The 12094-nt window shown below is 40.3% G+C and overlaps 1 protein-coding gene across 3 annotated transcripts in view; it reads left to right on the plus strand.

Annotated features, from left to right (window-relative positions):
- The window catches only part of asic1b (acid-sensing (proton-gated) ion channel 1b), a 147296-nt gene that overhangs the window by 121941 nt on the left and 13261 nt on the right, over nucleotides 1-12094 (plus strand). For 2 of the 3 annotated variants that reach the window (XM_027279610.1, XM_027279608.1), the window contains 2 exons: nucleotides 7761-7911; nucleotides 10706-10833. In XM_027279610.1, coding sequence (XP_027135411.1) covers nucleotides 7761-7911; nucleotides 10706-10833 — 279 coding nt within the window. Of the gene's footprint in view, nucleotides 1-503; nucleotides 1242-7760; nucleotides 7912-10705; nucleotides 10834-12094 lie in introns of those variants that run through there. The other variant, XM_027279609.1, reaches the window with a different exon arrangement.

The raw sequence follows: 12094 nt of genomic DNA on the forward strand, positions 1-12094 counted from the left end.
GAGGGATTACCGTGCGTGTGCGTGTGTGCGTGTGCGTGTGTGTGTGTGTGTGCGTGACAGGCTTGAAAAGGAAGACAAATGTTCTGTAGCTTCTGAGGCCACTGGTTTCATTCAGCACACAGTACTGTGGATATTCTGCATGTGTCAGGGTGGAGGAAGAGGCAGAGATGGAAAAGTAAGAATCAAGAGGAAAACTGAAGGCAGAGGTAATTACAATAGGGCTGTGATTGTAACTAAATCCATTACCTCTGGAGCTTTTCTTCAGATTCTCAGAGACTAACTGCTTGTAATTTTGATGAAATAATCCCCCGGACTCCTGTTGCTGCACAGTAGCGCATTAAATCATTGTGAGTAACTTCGCCCCCCCGGACAAGCTCAGAGCGCGCTGTGCGACTGACAAAATACTCCCCCATCACCGCCACAAGCTGCTGCTCACTGAGAACACCGAGCAGAGCTCCTCTCCCTCCCTCTCTCTCTCTCTCTCTCTCTCTCTCTCTCTCTCTCTCTCTCTTTCTCCAAAGTCTCTGGCAAACAGCAGCCATCTGAGAGCGCAGAGGCAGTTTAGGCTCATTCACTGTGACTACAACAGGACCGATGTTGAAAGCGCGCACCAGCCTGAATCCAAAATGTGCCAGTGCGACTCATCTGGATCGAAATCGAGACCGGGTTCCCTCACTGAAGCCGGGAAGCTCTTCTTGAAGCATACCACCTTGCATGGCTTGAGGCACATCTTCATCAGCGGCTCATACCCCCGGAGAGTTGCGTGGTTGCTGGCTTTCCTTGCAGCTTTGGCGCTGCTCTTCACCTGGTCTTCAAACCGTGTGCGGTACCTGCTCTCCTCGCCTGTATACACCAAGGCGCACATGGTGTACGCCAAACGACTGGTTTTCCCCGCCGTCACCATATGTAACCAGAACCTCCTGCTGCCTCGGCGCATGAAGAAGACGGACATTTTCAGCGCGGGGAGGTGGCTGGGACTTTTTGGGAGGAACTGGCAGGTCTCACCCGCTGCGAGAGAGGCGCTCACACCTCTGCGAGGCGACAATGGAGGGAGCGCAGGAAGCGAGCCTCCATGGTCTCCCCTGTCTCGGATTTTAGACTTTAACCACTTTCTGCCTCCTCCGAGGGAGTCCCAGCCGTCTATGAGACAGCTCCTGGACCGGCTGGGACACCAGCTGGAGGAGATGTTGTTGTACTGTCGGTACCAAGGAGAGCTCTGTGGGCCGCGTAATTTCAGCACCGTGAGTCTCCAAAGTTCAATTCTTTGTTTTAACGCACCCCTCCCAACAGATTGATGCAGCTCTTAGAGGTGGATGCAGCTTTTTCAATTACTGCGTTGAGTTGGGAGGTGAAGTGTCAGTAATTGCCTGTCAGTATCTTATATGTGTTGCGCGGGTAGATATCAACTGGCTGTGTAATTAATTTGCTTTGAACACATGCAGTCCCTGTTCACAAGGCGCATTCCTCCGCACTGTTGCTTGGTAATGCGTCTCAGAGGTTCAATTAACTGTCTCTACATTTTAAGCTCTTGCCATAATATCCATATTAGGACGTAATGCTACGTTGCACCCTGAGTTTACAGTTATTTATCTTACATAATAGGATTTCAGCTGGCTTGACACAACACTGGTGTTGGTGTGATATTTGCATATTAAAATGTATTGGCGTCTGCTTTCATTTAGTCCATCTCTCTTTTTTTTTGTCTCACAGACATATATAATGTGGACATTTTTAATAAATTCCACATCAAACACTATAAAAAGTTGAATAATTTCATCTGTGATGATTGCAAACCCTTTGGTGATCACCATATGGTCCAAAGGGGTCCCCCTTATGTCATTCATTCCTGCTGGATCAATGTGCGTACAGTCTTTTTTCTCACAAGAGACCAATCTGCCCCTAATGAAGACTTCTGATTCATTTAGCAATGCTTTACAACCCTAACTGACAGTGTGATGGAAAACATTTAGTGTTGGCCTCATTGTTAAACTGCATCCCCATTGATTGCGCTCCATCATCGCCTGAAGAACAATGTGAAAGCCAAACGTTCCTCTCTCACCCACCTCATTACCCACGTTTGTTTTCAGTTAAGTAGATTTTCTTCTGGTGTTTGAAACACAGTTTGATGTTTTTTCTTGCCATTTGCAGCCGACATGACTAAGGGTTATTTTATGTTTTGAGGGAAATTTATCACATAAAGCTGCTTGCCTCTTGAGTCAAGCCTCCGTCTCTGTGACGTCAAACCATGTCCTCAAATAATGCATCAAATTGGTGCTTTTATTTCTTCTCAAATTTAAATCTGGAACCACAAAACAAGTTATCACAGTCAAACACATTTCAGCCTACCAGCATCTTTAGGAATGCTTCGTCTTCTAAAGGGGTGACCAAGCAACAGCAACCTGTTTCAGAGATAAATATGATGGCCAGGTCTGAGTTTTGGAAACGTGCAAGTGCATAGATAATCGATGTTGCCCTGTCTGGCCTCAGGGCAGGCAAGACAAGCTGTTGGTATGAATCAGACCAATAGGATCAGTCACACGTGAGAAGCGAGGTGTGGAGCAAGGAGATGAGCTTGACTATGTGCAATAGGTTTCTGGATATATTGACATTTGTGCAGGAGCACCACATGTTGCCGGGTCTCCCTATAAATGTGGCCCACTGGTCTTATCAATTAATCCCTCCCTCCGTGCAGCTGCCCCATCCTTCTTTATCCATGACTTAACCAAACACACACTTAATCCTCATTGGACAGTCACTCGCAGGCTTTGATTTCAGTTATCAAATCCATACAAGAACATGCGGTCAGCCTCTGTCCCTACTGTGTACCCAACTGATTGACACCTTTCACCCAGTTTGTTTTAATCTTACTGGGAGGTCTAATTGAAGATGCATTTACTCTTTGGTTCCTGGCTGGATTGTCAGTGTAATGGGTTATTTTCTTGGAACAGCTTTCTCTAGACTTACAAATTTGCCAAGCTGTTTAACTCTGCAGTATTTTATGTTTTAAACATTTGGGGACAGCACTATAAGATAATGTTGCCATGGCAAACTTCTTCGCAAGCAGCTGCCAATTCACAGAGCTGCATTAGCGTTTAGCATCATCTTTTAGCTCAGTTCTGAAAAATGTGGCCTCACTATGTTCACCTGCTACTTTGTCAGTTTATCGCTTGGTGCTGGTGTACAGTAAGTTTGTACAGTAAGCAGTTGTGGCTCAGTTGGTAGAGCAGGTAATCTAGTAATTGGAGAGTCACTGTTTTGGGTCCAGTTTAAGTGCTCTTGAGCTAGATACTAAACCCCATTGCAATGGTTGCAACGACGGTGGGTCGTATCCTTAGTATCATTTCTAACATAGGAAGCACTGTGACGATCGTGATGAGCAGTTGGCACCTTGTACCTTGCTGCCATCAGTGTGTGAATGCATGTGTGAATGGATGAATGTGACAGGTTGTAAGTTGAAAAAATGCTTTGAGTGGTAAGAGTAGATCAGAAAGGCGCTACGTTAAATACAAATCCATTTACCAGTTACCATTTTTCACTGAAAACAGCCACCTGCTCTGTACGAAAACTATCCTAAAGTCATGGAACCAAAAAAATGAGATGAGAAATGTTACTAAAAAAATGACCAATTATGAGTAGACATACAAATATGAACCAGTGCCTATTTAACAATGCTGAATGCAAATGTTATTTTATCTACAAAAATATGTAATCTAACAGCACATTAGTGCAATAGTAGTGGAATCGTATGCTTTTTATTTAACAGGTGTGAATCTTGTGATGCTCTCTGACTGGAAAAACCCTCTTCACACACTCACGCCTGCTCTTCATTAACACGTAAAGGTATCTTGGAAAGTGCAACAGGTTATAACACACACACACACACACACACACACACACATACAGACACACCCACATATATATCTATATATATATATATATATATATATATCCTGTAATAAATATTACATTTGTAATGGTTCAGTTAGTAGCTTTTCTAGGGCTCTTGGCAGTATGACACAATCCTCATCAGCAGATTGAGTTCGCTCAGTTGCCAGCTTGATGACGATTCCATGATTGTAAGCGCCTCTCAGACCGAGAGGCTGACGCTCAAAGTTCATTCTTGACTTTGAAAAACACAGTTGACATCCATTATTCTACCTAATAAGTGTTGTATTTGTTGACCATAAGAGTGAAAATCCTATTTTTAGCCGAGATGATTCAGTGGCAAGTAAAATCCAGACAATCTTTCATAGGTGTGTTTTTGTAGCTGTCATAACACATTGTACCTCTGTGCTCACTTCTGCTAGAGAGGGGGGAAAGTGGTTCCCTGGCAACTTTAAGGAACAGCTTGTGCATTCTTGTCACATTGTCATGTGAAGGATTGCCGAGGGCCATCTCAACAGTCTCGGGCTATCTGTCTGTGAATTATTTATCGAAGAGAGAGACAGTGACATTTCCACACCCTGCGAGAACAAGGGAAGGGGTGATGTCTTTCTCAGTGTTTTTTCCTCATAGGTGCGCTTGATTTAAATATTTAATTTCTGTGTTTACAAGTTGGGAATGTACAGTGGTTCTCATTTTAAATGCAATTATCGGGGCTCAGTGTTGAGCAGGATAAAAGCCAAATGTAATACCAGATTTATCTCCTCAGACACTGCAAATATATGCTCACTCATAATGCTGAGCAACAAGATTAATAGCAACAAGTTTAAAATGTTCACTATCACTCTGTAGAGTGATTCAATACTGCCATGATTGCTCTACTTACTTTAGAATTTATTAGTTTATATTTCAATATCAAAGTTTCGTTTCTGTGATGATTGGGTTTCTGCCTCTGGTAAAAGATTGTAGTTTTGCACAACAAACACACGGCGCCTTCTAAATAGTTATGAAATATGTAGGAAATGTTACGCTGCGCAAACACTGGAAGCAACATCGAACAAAAAGAGACAAGTTGATCAATAGACAGGCGCAAAGAAGCATGTTGAGACTGAGCACAAACCTCAAAGGTACAGAACACAATGAAGAGCCTGACTCCCCAAGGTCACCACAGGCACCCACTGCTGCTACTCTTCACTCAGTACAGCCAGCACAATCTCCTGGTTACCACAGCAACTCTGACTAGAGACCTCCTGCAGTCAGTCACCACATTATCAACACATACACACAGATGGCAAGTACACACATGCGAATACTGTATACGCACTCGCCCATGTAAGTATGCTCATTCATTGTGTACAAATGCGCCTGTGCGTGCACACTCAGAAACTGGCGAACACACTTCCACACAGTCACAAACAATCTTATCACTGTTTTCTTGATGTGTATCTGCCAAATGATTTTCATTGTGAGCACTGTTGCTTCTTTCTATGTTCAAACTAGTGCAAATGGGTAAAACCTTGGACAGAAATCAAGCAAACAATTAGATTCCCAGCAATAAAATTGGCACTGATTCCTGTAATCAAGTAAGCACTTTTATATTTTTTTGGTTGCTAAAATCAACCAATTTTCAGGATAATCTCTGTCATTTGAAGTAAAATGTGGCTTATTTCAAGGTCTCTCAGGGAACATCTGTGCATGTGTGCACTTCTGCACGTTTTAGCCAGCCTTATCGTCAGATATTTTGTACAGTTGATGCAGGTGGTGCCATGATATCATAAGCTTCCCTACCATATAGTCCTAAGAGTAATGATAAACAGTGATCAGATTATGGTGAGAGGTGACTCCAGGACTAAGATGGATTTCAGGTGTATTTTTATTGATGTTTGTATCCTGCTCTGGAGTCACTGCACATACTCTGGGCTTTTGCCATTATGCACTTGAAAGGTCACATCTCATATTGTGTCCGAATATCAGAAGGCTTTTTATTGCATTTCACCACTTTGTGTTTTAAAAGCTTCTATATAACCACACACTGGGAGGCGATCCATTGTGAAGCGCGCTCTATTCTTTCTCATGCACTTCACTGAACAGGATTCACATTGTGGTAACTTGTCGTTTGTGAGACATGGCTGTAATATTTCCAGCACTGTGCATCTGGTGTTTGTGACATTTGAGCAATTTGTCATAAAGTGCTAACGTCTCATAAGTCAAGCATGTAATAAACGTCGCCTTATGTGTTCCAAAGATCTGCACATTTAATTCACAAGAAATTCAGCTTCATAGAAAAACATTTTTTGTCGTTTTGTACAAATTATCTGTGTTGTGATGTAGTTATTTGTACCGTTATCTTACAAGGAAGCCTTATCTCGGTCATATGTTGTGAGTGCAGAATTTGGTAGAGGACATAAAGAAGGAGACTTGTTTCAGTTATTACTTTTCTGCTCCTATTGTCATTTTTTTCTCGCCTCCTCCACTTCCTCTATTTCCTCATGTGAATGTCAAAATGTTGAAGGTTAATAATAAGTTAATTGTAAGCAAGGCTGCTTTAATACAGGGCTTGACAACAAAGTAGACTAATGTTTTATTTTGGATCCTGGCCATGGCTTTCCATTTCCTAATGTCTATGATTCGATTACACATCCATTAGTTCACTGGCAATCATGTTTGCCAATAGGTCACGGCTCCCTGCTGCATTATCTAGTATCTTTACAAAAGATGCAACTGTACAGTATATGCCTGATCAGCTAATAAGACAGAACACACTCCAGGTGTGTAATCTCAGGGAAGGTAGAGTTGGCAAGACTGCATTATGTTCGTTGAATTCAGTGACGTTGCATCTACAGATTTGTGTCATACTGTGGAGATGAAAGTGGAACTGCAGCGTGTTAAAGTCATTTGGTCTGCCCTCATTTTTTCAAAATGCTTTGAATCATGTCGGGAGAGAAAAGGCGCACACTCAGCGGTCATTTCATATTTGAACAATTTTAAATAAAAATGTCCCAAAAAGTCACAGATTATTTGCTTATTTTGTTTTATAACACTAGACATTTGGACTATTACACAAAGATGTTTATATAAGGTGTGGTTGGCATACACATTTTTATAAACCTGTCGAAAATTGGATTTAGCGATTAATGATTTGGTTCATAAAAATGTCCCAAAATAATAAAACAGTTCCAATTTTAACTTCCCAGAGCTTCCCAGTAAGGTTACATATTCTGTTTGTTTTATCTGACCAAAGTTTACTATCAAATATGACAAAGAAATGCAGAAAATCCTCACATTTAAGAAGCTGGAACCAGTGAATTTCTGTCACTGTGCACGTTAGCAACATTTGTTTCACTTCTAATGACAGTGTTCTTATTTAAAATCAGAAATGATTACATTCTCTGAAATGTTAACAGTCTTTATCTGGACATGGAAAAAGAATTTCATTCATTTTTGCAAGATTTACTTTGATGTCAGAAGTCATGGTTATAGTGTGCGAGATTCCTCACAGGATATCCCACTCTGAAATAAAAGTCCTGACTCGTGTCACATTCACTCAAGCACATACTGTATCATAGGGCATTGAGAGGGGTGAGGGCTCAGTTTGTCAACAGCATCTCAACACAAAGACCTCTGAGGTCTTGGCTGACAGCGTAACAAGAACAGGTTACCGTGAGCGCTATCCAGCAGCTTTTGAAACAATCCCCTGCTTGGCACTTCTTGTATCTCCACTTCACATGGATTTAACGCATACACCTGCAAACTGAGGTTTTACCTTTGGGTGAGAAGTGCGAACTTTAGACTGAGATCCAGCCTAAAAGTCTTTCCCGTCCTTGTGTCGTGTCTATGTATCACTAAAATCCCTGTATTTGTCTCTTTGTGTATTTCAGATATTCACACGCTATGGGAAGTGCTACACCTTTAATTCAGGCCAAGATGGACGACCCCTCCTGGTGACGATGAAGGGTGGGATGGGAAACGGCCTGGAGCTGATGTTGGATATCCAACAGGATGAATACTTGCCTGTATGGGGAGAGACCGGTAAGCTCACCTGGAGGATACATCACATCATTGCCAGTTTTGGAGACCTCAGCTAAAACAACAAGATTTGCCCTTAAGTGAGGACTTGAGTTAAAAAGAGATTTTTTTAAATCAACTAAAGACCAAAGTAGCCAGTTACTTTCAGTATTGGTGCTCTATGAAATCTGCACTCACTGCATGCTCTTCTGATGTATTGTGAAACCCTAAATCCATTTAGTGTAGTGAACATTTGTATGCTTTAGACCAAAAAGGTTAAAATTAGTTTTATCTCTAGCCAATGCATGTTCAGTTATGCACCTCTAAAAACGCCCTTAAATGTTCCTCACACTTCCATTTATTATGAGTGATGACCCTGAAAAAATGCAACCTTTGATCTTTCCAAATACCCACTGTGTCCAAATAATATTATCGACTAATCTGTATAAGGAAAGATGGATATTGATCAGGAAAATTTTATTTCATTGTAATATAATTTTATCACTTGTCAGTTAGGCTTCAAGTGCACATAAATCAAATAAAAGCAGAACCCTTTGCCAGATATAAAATCGATGGAGGCTACAGACTCTTCCATTCGGGGCCACTTCAGGAGACCCTAAGACTCCTGATTTTAATGCAGCTGCATATATCTTGGATGTTTGCATCAATATTTGATATGTACTGGGAAATGAATGTAAAGAAGCAGTTCACTATGGTCACAGAAACACTGAGGATCATCATTAAACAATGAAGCACCAAGCTGTGATGTGACTCTAATATTTAAATATAAAGCAGCATCTAGTTAAAGCCTAAATGATTTAATCATATGAATATATAATGCACATTATGTAAGTTATTAAATAATTAAAGGTAGGAGCAATGTGGTGGAAGAATACAGTGACTACAATACATACACAGCCATATGCTTTATTCACATGGCTTTTTATTATTCATTACATTATTGCATCTATTTGAAATTGTACAGCATTATTTCATGATGTTTATAGTATTCATTTCAAATGTGTTTGTTTTGGTGATTGGTTCACAGTTTATATTGACTTGTTAAACTCCTTCTTAGACTGAAACTGAAAATAGAAAAGTGTAAGTTAAAAAAAACAAGATATCATTGTCTTAAAGTCAAGAAAAATGTCAACCATGGCTTCCATAAATATCAAACTTCATTTTTCCAGTCGTTTTTTGTCATTAATGCCAAAATGATGCAGATTGGTCATTGATTAGTCTCATTATAACAACATTTATCACCTGTTTGTTTGATCTGGCAGGATGCCCTGTGCTGCATAATGTGCCAGTTCAAACACGTGGAGCCTCATTTATCAAAGCATGCAAGTTCAAAAGGTGTGCGTAGAAACTGCCACCAGAACAAGAAAATTAATATTTAACAAACCATGTGCACCACTGAGGCTTTGTCTTGGTCAAATAATACTGTAGATGCATTGAATATGATCATTTGTGGACATACAATAGTTGTATGTAGTATCCTGAGGGCATGTAGACAAGTAAAACAGGACAGCTTCTTCAGAATTTAGGCAGCATCATGCAACGACAAACGTATTGATAGAATAAACCGTTTAGCGTAAGACATCTTGGACTGTTCACGTTCTCTCCACTGACTGGGCTCTTGATGAATAAAATTCTTACAGCTTACAGCAGCTGTTTTGTTAAGAAGTGTTCTGTGCACCTGAAAATTATTTCACAACAAAGCACAGCCAATGGCACAACATCGAGGCAGCTGAATAGCCTTGTGTCAAGTGTGAAGGCTCAGTCCAAATATCACTATTTCAATTGGATGACAGATGGCTATGACTTAAAGATGACACACACGTTTGGAGCCAGAGCTTGGGCAATACTTATGTATATGTGCTGCTCCAAGTGTCAAGCATTTGTCTTGGCAGCAGCAGAAAATGGCTTTGCATCTGGTCTCAGAAGAGCAATGTGTAACAGTTAAAGTCTGTCACTCTTTGTCGAAGCTCTCTTCACATCCCTGAGCTCTTTAATTGAAAACAGTTGAAAAAGCCTGGCTCAGAAGATGTTACCCAGTGACAAGAGGGGAGGAAAGGCAGCAGAAAGCAGACATCCTACTCTATCCCAGAGCCAGCGCTCAAAAGATCTCAATCTTTTGAATCCAGCCCAGCATCACCACAAAAAGCAGCACCAGGTCTCTACAAATGTGACCTATACATGTTTGCACAAGTATAGGTTTGAATCACCATGTCTTTGCGATGTTCTCCTATCTCAGTATCAAAGACGCCATCTGCTTCATTTAAAATCTATACAGCAGAGTGCTGTAGTAGAGCAAGCTGTCAGCTGTATTGATTTTCCTTTTATCCTCATGATCATTTATTTATTAATTTATCTATTCACTTTCATTTCCCCCCTGCAGTAAATAAGACTCCTGTGGGGCATGTATTGTCATCATCCGCCCTACTTATGAAGTCCATCTTCTTTATCCTTTCACTCCTCATTCCCGCTATTATTAACTCCTCACACATTACAGTGTTTGTCATCCCAGGAAGTCCATAGGTAAAACTAATGAATAAACAATTACTCACTTGAAATGCGCCATGCCCTGTGTAGCTGAAGTTAATGATATTTTAATATTTGTCACGTTTATTTTGTTGTTTCTTAGATTTTGTTTCTGGCTTGTTTTTCTTTCACTGACTGAAACCTATTCGACCGGGACACAGCCTTTTCTCCATTTGATTTGTAACAACTACTGCTGGGTGGATCATCGCAGGCCAACGTGTGCATACAAATCATCATCCCTGATGTAAATGTCCTAACCTCTTCTTGTCAACAGACGAGACATCATTTGAAGCAGGGATCAAAGTTCAGATCCACACCCAGGATGAGCCGCCGTTCATAGACCAGCTGGGCTTTGGAGTGGCTCCGGGGTTTCAGACCTTTGTCTCCTGTCAGGAACAACGGGTACGTCTTGGGAAAGAGGAAATATAGATATATACTTCAGCACTATTTATCAGGGGATATCTGGAAGTCAGTATTAGTCTTTTAATCTCATTTTGAGGATCTCAAAGAGATATTGTCCATAAATCAAATAATCTCTTGCACTACTCAAAAGGATGCAAATATAAAATGAGCCCATCTGGCTTTGATAATAATAATAATGATGACACATGAAAAGAAATAACACACACATTGATACAATATAAGATATAATATAGCAAATGATAATACAAAGTAAAGGTTAAAAGTGACATTTATTGCAGAAATTTGTGTTTAAGCAACTGAGGTAGTGAGACAAATTTCAACTAGAAGTGTGTTAGCAGAGTTATGTTGCAAGGTCTGAGCACCAAAGCTCACAAATGTATGTTGAAGAATGGTGTGATGTAAAAGTAATGAGTAAAACTTTGGAGATTCATAAAAAAAATATGAGCTCGCTTTAAACAAAACCTGATTGACATAGGACTACAACCTTATAAACATGACACTCAAAATTTAATTATAGAGCAGCAGACACTTCCATGAATGAAGCCAGGTTATCAAAGGTATTATTAAATTCTGATGTGTTTAATGATCCAAACAAGGTTTATTTCTGATTTGTATTCCCTCAGCACCACAGTCTCCAAATTTCACAACACATCAAGTTGTGTGTCATCGATCGATGAAAATAAATGATATTTGGGGTTATTGAGCCAAACCTTCTTATGGAGCTTAAGGAAACCTACAGCATGCCAAAAGATGGCAGGTGATAGGTGACATCAACAACCGAATAATTTGACTATTTTGTTTTTTATCTGGCAGTGTATAAGTTTGTAGCATTTAGTGAATGCTAATCTCTTTCACAAAATCAATCATGTTGAGGTAATGTATACAACAAAATGATTCTCCTGTTTTATTTTTGTTTCATTATCCTAGCCATGTTGTTTCATCATATATCTTGCTTTAGCCCACGTAGCTTTTCTATAAGTTTAGAAACTTTACTTGACATTAAAGTTAGTTTGAGTATAAAATTTGAATTTTCACTCTGACAGCTTTAAATCTGATTATTTTTCCAATCAGATGTTTGTTTACATGGACACTTGCTTATCTAGTTGCCATGCTTATCTAGTGTGAACAGTCATACACTGGCTATCATCGGCAATTTATGTTTGGATCATTGGGAGTGTTTTGGGGCTTTCGACATCCTCCATGGCCCTGATGACTCTGCCACGGTTGATCAAACTCTGGC

Source organism: Larimichthys crocea, chromosome VI, assembly GCF_000972845.2.
Source record: "Larimichthys crocea isolate SSNF chromosome VI, L_crocea_2.0, whole genome shotgun sequence".
NCBI classification, from domain to species: Eukaryota; Metazoa; Chordata; class Actinopteri; family Sciaenidae; genus Larimichthys; species Larimichthys crocea.